The following is a 15,783-nucleotide window of genomic DNA, read 5'->3' on the forward strand; positions in this document are numbered from 1 at the left end:
ATGCTTGAGGGATGCTGCAAAAGGAAGGAGCTCTGGTTCCATGGTTTTCTTGCATCTTCATTGTGTAGCAACCAGTATGTCATCCAGTGGTACTCATCCAACAAATTTCAGTGGCATTTCATTGAAGGAAGCAAGGGGAGTTCCTAGCAAATCTACAGGCTGTCCTGCTGGTGCTCCAGCAAGTAACTTCCCAGTGAATCTAAAGCAGCATTCCAATGGGAAGTGTCGTGTCTAGTTTTATTGACATTCCTGTATCTCTAGTCCCAGCCTTCAGTATCTAAGCAAATGGAAGGCCACAGCTGCACTCTCTCCAGAATTCTCTTTACTCTTAGTAATAAATCTGTTACTGATTAAGAATTCATTATGTCAAATGTCCCTTGTTGGAATTACTGTATTTTCTGAATACTGGTTGAACCCTAAAATATATTATTAAGATGATTGGTATTAAGATGATACCAATAATATGAGTACCACCTCATGAGGTTGGATGGTGACCCCTGATTTAGTCTAATATAAAGGGCTCAACCAAGAAAGTTTGCTGAGAATTATGTAAGAGAATCAGTCTGTTCCCTCCAGTTTTTTAAAATTAATTAGTTAATTAATTTAATGAGGTGCCAAGGATCGAACCCAGTAGCTCACCTGTGCTAGGGAAGCGCTCTAATACTGAACTACAATCCAAGCCCTCCCCTTCTGTTTTGACTAAGAATAAATAAGAATTGACTGGTCCTTAGAAGCCCAAACCAGACTTGCATAGTTGTGGTTTAAGGATGGCCATGTGAAAGAGATACCATGATGTTTAAGTCACTGTACTTGAAGCTGCCTGGCTTCCTGACGGTTTTCTAGTTTAGTCTAGTTTTGTTTTGTTTTCCAGTCTGGTTAAGTGAATATCCTTACAATTTCTTTATTTTCCTTAAGATGACCTGAGTTTCTCTTCCTTGGAACTAGGAGCCAAACTCTAATTTCTCTATTATAATCATCAGGAATACCTGATCAGTGAGATTCTTCCTGATATTTTCCTGAGACTGAGGGGGCTTTTTGTTGTTGATTGTTTGTTATTGTTTGTTTTTAATTTTCCGACAGGATCTGACAAGGTTGGTCTCCCACTTGTGACCCTCCTGCTTCAGCCTCCCAAGTCACTGTAATTATACGCTTGTACCACCATGCCTGACTCTGAGATTGAAATTTTATCTATCTTCAGCACCAGTATCATCCACTTGATTTGACTTAACAAGTCAAAAACAACTTTAGCTGCAATTCCTTTTCCTTGGCAGAAATGATCTGCTCATGGGCAGAAGAGAGATGCAGGGGTGTGATAGAAGACAGCAGTATGAATCAGGGCCACTAAAAATCGTGTAGTTTTCCATTTTTTTCTTGGACAATCAATCCTACTCCACATTCCTTCTGTATTTTTAACACACACCTCCCCCCCCCCAACTACCACCATTAGTACTGGGAATCAAATTCAGGGTCTCTAGAATGCAAGGCAAGCACTCTACCACTGAGCTACACCTCCAGCCCCTCTGCATTTGGGTGTGGAGGGGCGGTTCTGGGAACTGAACCATATCCCTGGTCCTTTTCATTTTGAAACCAGGTCTTGCTGAGTTGCTGAGGCTGGCCTCAAACTTATGATTCTCCTGCCTCAGCCTCCCAAACTGGTTAGAATACAGGCATGTGCTGCTGCACCCAGCTGCCATAATTCTCAATGATTTCAATATTTCCAATACTCAGGCCTCTCAAGGTTTTTTCTGGTACGAGGGATTGAACCCAAGAGCACTCAACACCTGAGCTACATCCTCAGTTCTTTTTCTATTTTAAGACAGTCTCACTAGGTTGCTTATAGCCTCCTTAAGTTGCTGAGTCTGGCTTCAAACCTTCATGCCCCCCAAGCCGCTGGGATTACACGTGTGTGCCACGGCAGTACCCAGCATGCCTCTCAATTTCTTGATCCTCTGTCCTCCAGTGGTATGTTTTCCTCCACCAACCCTTAGCTGCCAATTCCTATGGTATCATCACAGAATTGGCCATTTTCAATAACTGAAACTTTTCCATATTTTCCATTTTAAACATCCCATTCTCTTATCACCAACTCCTATTTTTCCTGCTTACAATAGCCTGTCCAGCAATTTTTGGGGTCTTTCAGTCTACTGCCCCTGGTGCTCTCCACTGCAAACCCCTCAGCCTCCACTTAACAAGTCTCACTTCCTTGCTAGTTTAGTTTCCACTGTCCAATATTATAAATCACTTCCTTGTAAACATTCTCAACTCTCTCATTGCATTCTCTCTCTATCACACTTGTCTAATAATATCCCCAATCCAACTTACATATGGCTCTTAGCCTACTCTGTGCTTGCACACAAATGAACATGACTAGAGAAAGGACAATCATGCAGACTGGCATCTTTTTAAATTCTTGACCATAACTTCCATGGTGACCTGTTGAAGGTGCAGCAAAGGTAGCAATGGGAGAGAATACAATGAGTCTAGGATTCTACCCTTCATGTTACAGTATATACTATAAGTCAATAAGCATTATGTGGTGTTGTCTCCCTCAAAAAGGGTCCTGGAACAAAGGGTGAATGTGAATGCAGAGGTGGCCCTGTTTACCATCATTCCCAATGACCCACTTAAGAGACCTGAGCTCCCACCTCTCTAACTCTGGACTCCGTGAACGGACAGTGAAGTGTTCCTTGAACCTTGTATCCTAAGTGTGTTTCTGGCATTACCTTCATCTCAGCCCTATGGGTACCATGATATATCACCCAGATAGCTCTTCCAGAGTTATCCTGAACTCAGGCAAGGAGCACTGGTATTCTTTCACCCATTAACCACTGGATGTGACTGCCCCAGAGGGGTGTGACTTTGAGCAAGGACCTTCTCATCAGCCAAGGGCAAGTCAGAGAGAGACATTGGCAGTCACCAATGTTCCCTGCAGCTGGGGTGATGAGTGCTCATACTGTTCTAACCTTTCCCTTTGCCTTTCCTCTTCCCTCTACCTGTCATACTCCTTTCTAGGTTTTCCAAAGGACTCCCTCCCTCTCTTCCTTAGAGCCTATGTCCTGCTTGCCAGAGAGGTCTTCCCTGCTGATGTATGTAAATTAGCACTCTCTCCCTCCATATTCTCTCCTGTCTTTCTGCTCTATTTTCCTTCATGACACTTAGCAACACCTGATAAATTGTATTACTGCAGCTGCTTACTTTGTTCTTCCTCTACTAAAGTTTATGCTCCTTGAGTGTAGGACTCTGGTTTGTTTATTTTTATACTCCAGTGTTCAGAATAGTTCTTGGAATGCAATAGGTGCTCAATATTTATTTGTTGAATGCCCGAGCTAAAAATGCCAGGAATTTATAATAGTTGACACAGAAGGCAGAATGGCTCAGTAGAAGGAACTTAGTGTTTTGAAGTTAGACTGATTTAAAAAAAAAAACAACTTTATTTAGGTATAACTGACATACAATAAATCACACATATTTAATGCATAAGGTTGAAATGTTTTGACATATGTAGACCTCTTGAAATGAACACCACAACTGAGATAAAGATCATATCTTCCATTCTTAAAGTGTTTTCTCTTGCACTTCTACATTCCCTTCTTCCACCCTTTTCCATTTCCAGGCAACCATTGATTTGCTTTCTGTTTTTGAATAGTTTGCATTTTCTAGAAATATATATAAGTATATCAAGCCATCTGTATTTTTTTTTGCTTGGCTTCTTTCATTCAGTATAATAGTGCTTTATTTTATTTTATTTTTTGTACTGGTGATTGAGCTCAGGGAGATGCTTTATCACTGAGCTACATCCACAGCCTTATTTATTTATTTATTCGGGGGGATTGAACTCAGGGGCACTCGACTACTGAGCCACATCCTCAGCCCAATTTTGTATTTTACGTAGAGATGGTCTCATTGAGTTGCTTAGTGCCTTGCTTTTGCTGAGGCTGGCTTTGAACTCAGCAATCCTCCTGCCTCAGCCTCCCAAGCCACTAGGATTACAGGCATGCACACCATGCCCCATAATTTTTTAAGACAAAAAGATCTCACTAAGTTGCTTAGGGCTTTGCTAAATTGATGGGCTGGCCTCAAATTTAGAACCTCCTGCCTCAGCCTCCTAAATTGCTGGGATTACAGGTGTTCACCACCACTGCTTAGTTCATTCCCCCTCCTCCTCCTCCTCCTCCTCCTCCTCCTCCTCCTCCTCCTCCTCGTCCTCCTCCTCGTCCTCCTCCTCCTCCTTCTTTTTTTTTTTGGTTTTACAAATATTCCATTTGTTGATCATTTATCTTGATTGTCAAACATTTGGTTTGGTTTGCTTGTAGTTTGAGATTGTTAAAAATAATACTACTGTGAATATAGATGGTTTTCCATTTTGTTTCATTTTTGCCGATTGAATCCAGGGCCTCAGGCATGCTAGGCAAGTGCTATACCACTTAACTACATTTCAGCCCTTTTTGCTTTTTTGAATCAGGATCTCACCTTTTTGTTTGAACTTGTGATCCTCCTGCCTTAGCCTTCTGAGTCACTGGCTTTACATGTGTGCACCACACCTGGCTCAATTTATCAATTTTTAAAGTGAATCATGCTTTCAGTGTTGTATTTAGGAAATCACTCCTTAACCTGAGGTCACAAATATTTTCTTCTATTTTTTTCTTCCATATTTCATAGATTTTAGCATTATATTTAGGTTTATGATACATTTTGATTATTTTTCTTTTGAGACAGGGTTTTCCCTATATTGCTCAGGCTGGCCTCAAACTTGTGGGCTCAAATGATCCTGCTCCAGCCGTTACCACAGCATGCACCACTATGCCCAACATGAGTTGATTTTATAATATGGGGTCATATATGGATCAAAATCCATGTTTTTGTTTTTGTTTTTGTTTTTGTTTCTGGTGATTGAACTCAAGTACTAGAGAATGTAACACCACTATGAGTCATCCTCCTTATATCAGAGAAAACATTTGGCATTTGTTTTTTGGGGGATTGGCTAACTTCACTTAGCATTATCTTCTCTAACGCCATCCATTTACCTGCAAATGCTATGATTTTATTCTCTTTTAATGCTGAGTAAAATTCCATTGTGTATATATACCACATTTTTTTTATCCATTCATCCACTGAAGGGCATCTAGGTTGGCTCCACAGTTTAGCTATTGTGAATTGTGCTGCTATAAACATTGATGAGGGGGAGCATGGTAGGATTAGATAAATTCTAGATAGGGAAGAGGGGTGGGAGGGAAAGGGAGGGGGCAGGGGATTAGCAAGGTTGGTGGAATGTGATGGACATCATTATCCAAAGTACACGTATGAAGAATCAAATTGAGTGTCAACATACTTTATATATAAACAGAGATATGAAAAATTGTGGTATATTTGTGTAATAAGAATTGTAATGCAAAAAAGTTAAGTACACGTATAAAGGCATGAATTGGCATGAACATCCTCTATATACAAAGAAATGAAAAATTGTACTCTATATGTGTAATAAGAATTGTAATGCATTCCGCTGTATTTAAAAAAAATAAAATCAATAAAACTAAAAAAAAAAAAAGAATGGTTGTCCAATTTTTCCAGCACCATTTGTTGAAAAAGTATATATTTCTCCTTTCATTTCTGAAGAAAACCAAAATAAACCCTCTAGTTTTACTTGCTCTTTTTTTTTTTTTTTTTTTTTTTTTGGGTGGGGGTGGTATTGGAGATTGAATCCAGGGACACTTTACCACTAAGCTACATCCCCACCCCTTTTAAGATTGGGTTTCACTAAGTTGCTTAGGGCCTTGCTAAGTTGCTGAGGTTGGCCTCAAATTTGCAATCCTCCTGCCTCAGCCTCCTGAGCTGCTGTGATTACAGGCATTTGCTACTGTGCCCAGCTTCACTTGCTTTTAATTGACTTAAAAATCAGTAATTTTGGAGGTCACATAGCTGGCAGTACATTATTAGTCTCCCACTAACTCTGCTGTAGATAACCCTTCTGACATGGGTGTTATGGTAATGACAGTTGCCTAGGTTACTCTCCAGGGACATGAGACTTCTTTTACTGAAAACATGGATCCTTCACTTGGGCCTACAGATATCCCATGTGCGACTGACATGAGGTGGAAAGGCTTGGCATCTCAGTCTTCATATTGAGTCTGTCTCCTTTGTTTCTTAAACTTTTGGATCAGATTCTACTCAGTTCTGCCTGTGGACCTGTTGAACAAATGAAAAATATTTTGTCCAAAATTATAATACAGGGTTAACTTGACCTCAGCTTGCCTAGCTCCTCTCAACTACCATAAACAAAACCACCAGACCATGAAAGGAGTAAGAAGATGTGGCACTCGAGTTCCTAGAAGGTCACCATCCTAAATGAGAAGACGAGAATATTTCTTCCTTTTATTAGTCCGTCCCTCTGATTAGTCTGACCCTATATCTATCTGTAACTCCCTCAGTCCCCTGAAGTCAGGAAAATGATTTATGAACAAAGTTCCCTCTCTCCATTCTTAGGTTACTGAATAAAGACTTTCTCCCAAACACTCATCCCTTAGACATTGGTTTTTTCCGTGGGATGAATGAACCTCCAAACCTGAGTTCTGGAACATTTTTGGAATGACTTTGCACCTCTGTTGAAAGTCAGTGTATGGGTCTATTTTTGGATTCTCTGTTCCACTGACCAATTTGTCTATCTTAATGCCAATACCATCTTGTCTTAATTACTGGAGCTTTATAATACATCTTGAGGTTAAAGAGGATAAATCCAGTCCCTTTCAACCTATCTTTGTTAGAAGCAGAGATCAGACAGATTACTTTTTGATTTGTTAGGCATGTATGGTGCTGAGGATTGAACTCGGGGCTTGTGCTAGGTGAACACAAGCATTGAGCAACTCTCCCAGTGACAATGAATTTTAATCCCAGCCCAACTATTTAATACTTGTGTGACAGGAAACTCAGTTAATGATGCTTATTATTTATTCATGTACTTGTCTTTTGCTAGAATTAAAAATTACAGTACTTAGATTTAATGCTAATTATTATTAAAAACCCAAACTGAGCTGGGGTTGTAGCTCAGTGGTAGAGCGTTTGCCTGGCATGTGTGAGGCACTGGGTTTGATCCTCAGCACCTCATAAAAATAAATAAAATAAAGGTATTGTGTCCATCTACAACTGGAAAGTATTTTTTTTTTAAACAATTAACTGGGAAGATGGCTTTGGAAATAAAAGGTACTAGAATGGCAGGATGGCACTGGGGATGGGAAAATTTAATATGCTCAGCCGAGTCCTTTCACTATCTTTTCCAGGACATGCTCCTGCCCTTTCATCTTACTTCTTATTTTATTATTATTATTATTTTAAAAATTTGAGACAGGATCTCATTAAGTTGCTGACTTTGAACTTGAGATCCTTCTGTTTCATTTTCCTGAGATTACAGGCATGGGTCACCACACCCAGCTATTATTTTATTTTATATTTATTTATTTATATTGATTTTTAAAAAAATACACGACAGCAGAATGCATTACAATTCTTATTACACATATATACCACAATTTTTCATATCTCTGTTTGTATATAAAGTAGGTTGACACCCAATCTGTGTCTTCATACATGTACTTTGGATAATGGTGTCCATCACATTCCACCATCCTTGCTAATCCCCTGCCCCCTCCCACCCCTCTGCCCTATCTAGAATTCATCTATTCCTCCCATGCTCCCCCTCCTTACCTCACTAGAGTCAGCCTCCTTATATCAGAGAAAACATTTGGCATTTGATTTTTGGGATTGGCTAACTTCACTTACTATTATCTTCTCCAATGCCATCCATTTACCTGCAAATGCCATGATTTTATTCTTTTTTATTGCTGAGTAAAATTCCATTGTGTATATATACCACATTTTTTTTAATCCATTAATCCACTGAAGGGCATCTAGTTCGGCTCCACAGTTTAGCTATGGTGAATTGTGCTGCTGTAAACATTGATGTGGCTGTGTTCCTGTAGTATGCTGTTTTTAAGTCCTTTGGGTATAGTCCGAGAAGAGGAATAGCTGGGTCAAATGGTGGTTCCATTCCCAGATTTCCAAAGAAATTCTATACTGCTTTCCATATTGGCTGGACCAATTTGCAGTCCCAACAGCAATGTATGAGTGTACCTTTTCCCCCACATCCTCACCAACACTTATTGTTGTTTGTCTTCATATTTATTTATTTATTATTTATTTATTGTGGTGGTACTAGAGCTTGAACCCAGGGGTGCTATATCTACTGAGCTAGATCCCCGTCCCTTTTAATTTATTTATTTATTTTTAATTTTTGAGACACGGTCCCACTCAATTTTCCCAGGTTGCCTTGAATTTGTGTCAGCATGGTGGCACACACTTATAATCCCAGCTACTCAAGAGGCTGAGGCAGGACGATCACAAATTTGAGGCCACCCAGGGCAATTTTGCGAGACCTACTCTTAAAATAAAAAGACCAAAAAAAAAGTAAAAGGTCTGGAGGTGTAGTTCAGTGGTAGAGTACCCATGGCTGAGTTCAATCCCCAGTTCAAAATAAAAATAAAATGATCATTCCACCATATCAGTAATTTTCTGTACAATTTGTAAACTTTTACTTAGAAAAAAATTACCTTGAAACTAAGGTTACAAAAGCTATTTCAGTCTGCTTGGTGTGGCTTTTTCCAACACTCTTTTTTCAGCCTTTGCAATACTTGTCCCTGCTGGTCTCCAACTGTCCCTAGTTACAGGTGAGCGCCACACTGAAGGGGAGGGGCAGCTTCCCAGGGTCTATTCCCAGCATCACAGCCCCACATCGGAGTGCCTTACTGTGGTGCTGCCCTCCGGGGGGCCCAAAAGGACCCTGATTACTGTGTTTTGTGTCATGTGAGTGCTATGCCCCACAGGATGGCTGGTGGATGGAAGAAATGTTTGTTTTTGATTGGATTCCGTCTCATCTGTCTTAAAACGGTGAGTTCACCTTCCAACTACCTGCAGCTATTTAGAGAAAACAGAAACACATTCATTATCTTTCTCTTTCTTTGAAGGGCCAGGAGTTGGGGGAGATAGAAATTGAAACACTTAAGGATTATTCCAAGATTGTATATGTTTGTATATTGGAAACTTAATGTGATACATTGGAGAAAATGAACAAAATCATCATTTTATTTTAAGAACAAAGATTTTTGAAAAATCTGTCATTGACTTCTGACTCAGTTCAATAGGCAGATTCAATGGAAAAAATGAAATAGTAATGCGATATGCTCCCAGCCTTGAAATTCTACTCAGGATTGCTTTGTGGTAGGTTTGAGCGCTGGGAAGAGTTGCACAGATAAATACTTATGTGGATTGAAAAATTGCTCACATTATGTATAGAAATATGATTAATTTATTCCTGATTTATGTTTTTTTTCATTTCCCCAAATGGTGTTTTTTCTTCATGGTTCTAATTTTCTAAAATTTCCTTTTCAGGTTGTTTCAGCCAAAACAGGTAAAATTTTCTGACATGCAAATTTCCCTCCTCATGTTTGATTTTTATTGTCATTATTGATTCGTGGGCTACCCTGAAGTATAAAGGTTATGCAGAAAAAAGAATCCAACGTTTTCTGAACATTACATTGGGTGCAAACTATCTCTCAGGTGCTGGGGAGACAATAACTGGTAAGACAAATAAATGGATCAAACTTAAAAGACAAGACCTTATAAGGTATTCTTTTTTGAGTACTGTACTGTGTACAGGCATGTAGCAAAATGCATTTTCTCATAAACAGCCATGAGTAAAATATTACAGTGATCATCATTCTAGCCAAAGAAATAAAAATCTTAGCTACCATAGAGAAGATCTAATTTATGTATGTTTCTTATTTGTCTTCTGGGAAATTAGAAAAGAAAATTAGAAATGTTGTACTTGATTAAAATTTCAAGATCCCCTACTTTAATCAAAAGGAACTTTATACTTCTAAAATTGCATGTTTAAGTATAGACAATGGTAACTCAAAGCTGAAAAAGGGATTTCTTTTAAAAAGAATACATCAAGCTGGTGTGATGGGCCTGCACCAGAAATCCCAGTGACTTGAGAGTCTGAGGTAGGAGCAAGTTTGAGACCAGCCTGGGCAACTTGGTGAGACCCTGTCTCAAAAAATTAAAATAAAATAAAAAGATTTAATCACCATTTTTCTTGAATAATTGACTGATGGTAAAAATGATTTCTCTAAAAGCATATCTTGGCTTATCCATTCCAGAAATCTAAGTCCCCAGGGTGGAAACTTATGTTTAGTAGGAGTTAGCTTATCTGTAGGAACAATATAACATCAACTATATGAGCAGTAAATTCTCATGGTGAGGTCCTTAGTAACTTAGCAAGACCCTGTCTCAAAATGAAAAATAAAAAGGGATGATGGGCTGGGGTTGTGGCTCCAGAGGTAGAGTACTTGCCTAGCATGAGTGAGGCACTGAATTCAATCCTCAGTACCATATAAAGTAAAATAAAGACATTGTGTCCACCTATAACTAAAAAATAAATATTAAAAAAAGGGATGAGAGTGTAGCTCAGCAGTAGAGCTACACTCTACTGGGTTCTACCCTGGGTTCACTCCCAGTACCGTTTAAAAAAAAGTATTATGGCCTGATTTATTATTTCTTACTCACCTTATACTTGAGAAACATTTAAGATTGATCAGGAAGCCATGGGAAAGACCGGCCACATTCAAAGTGATTTTTAAACTTTTTCTATTGATTTCTTTATTTTGTTTGTGATGTGATCTTACAGTATTGTCCAGGCTGGCTTTGAGTTCCTTGTCTCAAGGGATCCCCCTGTCTCTGCCTCCTAGGTAACTGGGACTATAGACATGTGCCACTGGGCTTAGCTTATAAGCGATTTTTTTTTTTTTTAAAGAAAAACTGGTCTTGTGGATAACAAAATCTAGCTTTGCTGTCTCTTACAAGGTCCCAGCACATCTAAGACACACTGAGTCGTAAGACATGGCTCACTTTTAGTCATCAAGTATCCACCCTATTCAAGAGAAACAGAGACTCAGACTAAGATACTCACGGTGCTGTTAATCGATTGATTCTGGCTTTTCAATAGATGGGATGTGTTTGATTTGTACTGTATAAAAGGCTTCATCTTGGGGGTATGTGTGTTCTGATTTCATTTGGGTTCTAGGATCAGCTGTTTATGTGTGTCTGGGGCCTCTGGGCTAATTTAGATTTCTGAGTTGGTAGAATGAACAGATGATGAGAATCAAAGGGTTTCATTTCTGACTGATCAGAGTGGTTAGATGCACGTCTAGGGAATAGAGTTTTCTCTTTCATCCATCCAGTAAAGTAGGCTAAACATAAAAGCAAGAAAGAGCGAGGATTGTTGCTGCTTTATAGAGCCCAACAGCTGTCACTCAAGCTCCTCAGCCACCCCACTTAGAATGTGGAAAGGGTTGAAGAGTGGAACTCTCATAATTTGTATCATCAGTCTTTAATAATAATAATAAGAATATGAACTTTTTCTCAATCACACGGAAAGCACTCTTAAAAAGGCAGCTTCAAGACGAGCCCCCTGCTGGGCTGGAGGTGGGACTCAGGAGTCCTTACCTGGCATGTGCCAGGCCCTGGGTTCCATCAGGAACTCTAGAAATCTAAAATCCAGGGTGGAAATTTATGTTTAGTGGGATTTAACTTATCTGGAGAACAATATTTATCAACTATGTCAGCAATGAACTCTCAGAGTGACTCAACATAAACTAGAAGAGTGCTTACTATTTTTATTACACCATAGAAAAGGAAGTAGAATTCAGAAAACTGTAAAATCTGATATGAGACTAGAGCTAAGCCATAAAATTTTTACAAAGTCCATGCATACAGGTTTTAAAAAAGTATTACCTCCTGATATTATGATTATATAAGCCATGAACTCTGGGACTACAGGCATGTGCCACTTTTCTCAGCTTATAAATGATTTTTTTAAATATCTGGTCTTTGGGTAACAAAGCCCTGTTGTCTCTTATAGAAAAAAAGAAAGAAAGAAAAGAAAGAGACTAGATCTATACAACTGGAATGCCCCCCAGAGACCCCATCCCTTCTGCCAAACAAATGTCCCCAGAGGCTGGTCCCACCTTACCAGGACTTGCCACACCAGGACTGGGCACTCAGACTCATTCCCTCCACAGCGGGTGGTGCCTCCACTTGCTCCTTGTGTCAGGGGAACCAGCCACTGACATACATGAGTTCTCCCACTCAGATTGTTTAAATTTTTTTTTAATTGTAGATGGCACAATGCCATTTTTTTTTTTAAATATGATGCTGAGGGTCAAACCCAGTGCCTCACATGTGCTAGGCAAGAGCTCTACCACTGAGCCACAACCTCACCCCCAGGTTCAGAGTTGGGGTTTTTTTTTTGTTGTTTTTTGGGGGTGGTTAAGAAGTTTTGATCTGCTTTCATGGACAGTGCTGCTCAGAGCCTGTTGAGCACCAACTATAAAACAGGCTTGTCCCAGACTCCCTAGAATCTCAGTGTCTGTGGCACCCTCACTGTGTGTCAGTGTCGTGGTCTGGCTTTTCCAAATGCATCACAACATCCCTAATCTTTTTATTATTATTATTATTATTATTATTATTATTATTATTATTTTGAGACAAAGTCTCCCTAAATTGCTGAGGGTCTTGCTCTGTTGCAGAGGCTGACCTCATACTTGTGATCCCCCTGCCTCAACCTCCTAAATCACTTGGATCACAGGTGTGCGCCACCGCGCCCAGTTCTTAATTTAAGAGGGCGAGTTGTGTAGAGACCTCAGATCCCACAATGGTCTCTGACATGCTAGCCTTTTATATCCACTCTATGAATTCACTATCAGGCCTCCTATGTCTGCGGCTGGTTTGATCATCGTTTTCCCAGGAAAATGAGTCCATTCCAATGGGCAGGACTGGCTGCCATAAGAGGGAAGATAAACTGTGGGGACAGGGGCAACAAGAATTGAGAGACACCAGAAAATCAGAGAAAAGGAGGCAGAGACCACAGGAAAAATGACTGGAGGAGGAGAAGTGGGATGGGTGGGGGATTGAGTGAAAGGGGGACCCCCTAATGGGGCTTCTTACTTTTCAGGAGTGGGAGGGTACAGAGGTCCTTCCTACAGAATCAGCTTCTACTGGCAAATGGCTACGAGGTCTCCCTCTTCTGCCAGCATATTTAACTGTCATGATTTTCTTTCAAAGGCAGAAGAGACAGCCCTGGGTGATGTCCCAGGAATGTCTGGCTAGTGCACAGTGGAGACTTTGTTCATTTTCAACATGGTTATTTCTGAGGTGCTGCCAAAACCGACTCTGGGTCATTGGTAAAGAAAGAAAGGTTATCTGTATCATTCACACAGAGATTTGGCTAGAGGGAAAGGGGAAGAGTTGATACCGGCTATCACTTGTCTGTATTTATTCTTTCTCCTTGCCCTTTAGTTTTGCTTGTTTATTTTGCCATTTGGTTTTGAATTTGACATATTGTGACGTTGTATATCAAATGGAGTATATTAAACATAAAAAGCCAAGAGAGTCGGCTTCAAATGGAAAACCCAGCTATGGCCAGGTATAATGGCATACACCTGTAATCCCAGCAACAGGTGAGGCTGAGGCAATTTAGAGTCTAGTCTGGACCACTTAGTGATACTGTCTCAAAAAGAAAAAGGAGGAGGAGGAGGAGGACTCGGAGGAGAAGAAGGAGAAGGATGAAGAGGAGGAGGAGGAGGAAGAGGAGGAGGAGGAGGAGGAAAGGGAAGAAGAGGAGAAGCAGGAGGAGGAGGAGGAGGAGGAAGGGGGACTAGGCACTCAGTGGTAGAGTGCCCCTGGGTTCAACCCTCAACACTACAATTAATTAGTTAATTAAAATCCAGTTCATGTTCTTATTTATGACCTTATTTCCACTTGGATCTCCTACATCCCAAACGTTTTTTGTGTCTGTGGATTTGGTAAAGGGGTAAGTATGGTTACTGTTCTATGTCTCCTATCCCATACCCAAAATATAGGAATGCCTTGTGTCAGCTCAGGATGCAAGCATTTACATCCCCATGGCAAACCATAGCCAGGCCCACAGAAGAAGGGACCATAGCATCACATTTTTATGCTGAGACAGATGTTGTTTTTTAATTAATTAATTAATTAATTAATTTTATGGTGCTGAAGATTGAACCCAGTGCCTCCCACATGCTAGGCAAGCGTTGTACCATGGAGCCACTACCCCAGCCCAAGACAAATGTTTTGATAGAGAAAAGGAGAATAAAGTTTTTTATTTTATGTAAAAGAATCTGAAAATGGTTATACTCCTGTGTTAGGAACATACTATGAAGTAATCATCACAAAGGACTCAATACTCCCTCTTTCCTCCGTGAGAATGAATGCCAGTGGGGACGTGGGCAGAGTGCATAAGAGATGAAAGCCCCCAGAGAGCTCGAGACGGAGGTGGTTCCAGCTGGAAGCAGTGGAGCCAGTTTCAGGACTGGGAGGGAACACCAATGGCCAAGCATCCTGGGAAAGTCTCCTTTCAGAGCTCCACCCACAATCCCTTCCCACGCTTATTTAACTTATTTAAAAGGGCAAGTGGTACATGTCTGTAATCCCAGTGACTCTGGAGGCTGAAGCCGGAGGACTGCAAGTTTGAGGCCAGCCTTATCAATTTAGCTAGGCCCTAAGCAATGTAGAGAGAGATATGTCTCAAAATAAAAAAAAATAAAAATAAAAAGGATTGGGGCCGTATCTCAGTGGTGCAGTGCTCCCAGGTTCAATCCTCAGTACAAAAAATAAAATAAAAAATAAGTACAACTGGGGGTGGGGGTGGGGGGACTCTGAAATTCCGTCCCCGAGTGAGAGGTTTGAGCTTCTGCTCTCTTCTGGCGAACAACTGTAGCTTTCTTTCCCTCTGTCTTATCATGATCTGGAAAATGAGGGCAAAGCTTATGTATAAAGGATGGCATAAGAAGAGGAAAATGATGAAAGAAGTAACCCTTCCAGATATCCTGGCTAATGGACAACTTAAAAATCTCTTTCAGCTCCCCAAATACCCACTATTGATCAAGCATATTCAAAAATCAGCAACAGTATCACTGTGGAATGGGCCACAGTGCCAGGGGCCACCAGTTACCTGCTCACAGCTGAAGATGGGGACACAGTCATTGAAACCATGGTGGCCAATTCCCCAGGCACTGTAACAGGCCTGAAGGCTGCGACCTTGTACCAAATCACCATCAGATCCATCAGTGCCGCTGGCAGAAGCCAGGCATCACCTCCAAAGCAGGCAAAGACAGGTAGCTGATGCTCATCCTCTGTGACCTGTGACCTGGATCAATTATAATGATGCTGCAAATGCACAAGGCAGTTTGGTGTCACATGGGTGCCACAATTCAGGGCCCAGAAGTGAAAAATCACCAAATGATATTTTCTGGCAACTCAGGTATCTGTGGAGGAGGTGGTATTTAAATGCCTCATGATTTTGCTTTGAACATAAAGTCCTTCTGGACATCTTTAAATGTATCCCTGCTTTTACATATCTGAAAAGAAGTCCTATTTTTAACCGTACTGAATAAAGGATACATACAAGGCAAAGAGAGATCAGTAGAGGAAAGGGATTGAGGGACTGGAGGAGGGAAAGGTGGGTGGAAGTGCCAGGAAGTGAATGGCCAATTTATATTGTTGTGTAGTATGCATGCATGAAAATGTAACAAGTTCCATCATTACCATACACCAATTAAATTTGTGCAACTATAATGCACCAATTTAAAAAAAAAAAAAGAATACGTAGAAGGGTTTTTCCACATTTTAACCACATGGTATACCTGTTAACAAAAACAT

At 40.4% G+C, this 15,783-nt stretch overlaps 1 protein-coding gene across 1 annotated transcript in view; it reads left to right on the forward strand.

Moving 5' to 3' along the window:
- The first annotated feature begins 8,871 nt into the window (after nt 1-8,871).
- Fndc7 (fibronectin type III domain containing 7) overlaps nt 8,872-15,783 on the forward strand; it is a 29,227-nt gene continuing 22,315 nt past the window's right edge. The window contains exons 1-3 of the mRNA XM_026402848.2: nt 8,872-8,934; nt 9,436-9,454; nt 14,985-15,239. Of these exons, the coding sequence (XP_026258633.2) occupies nt 8,872-8,934; nt 9,436-9,454; nt 14,985-15,239 (337 nt within the window). The remainder of the gene's footprint in view (nt 8,935-9,435; nt 9,455-14,984; nt 15,240-15,783) is intronic.

The sequence above is a fragment of the Urocitellus parryii genome, chromosome 11 (assembly GCF_045843805.1).
Source record: "Urocitellus parryii isolate mUroPar1 chromosome 11, mUroPar1.hap1, whole genome shotgun sequence".
NCBI lineage: Eukaryota > Metazoa > Chordata > Mammalia > Rodentia > Sciuridae > Urocitellus > Urocitellus parryii.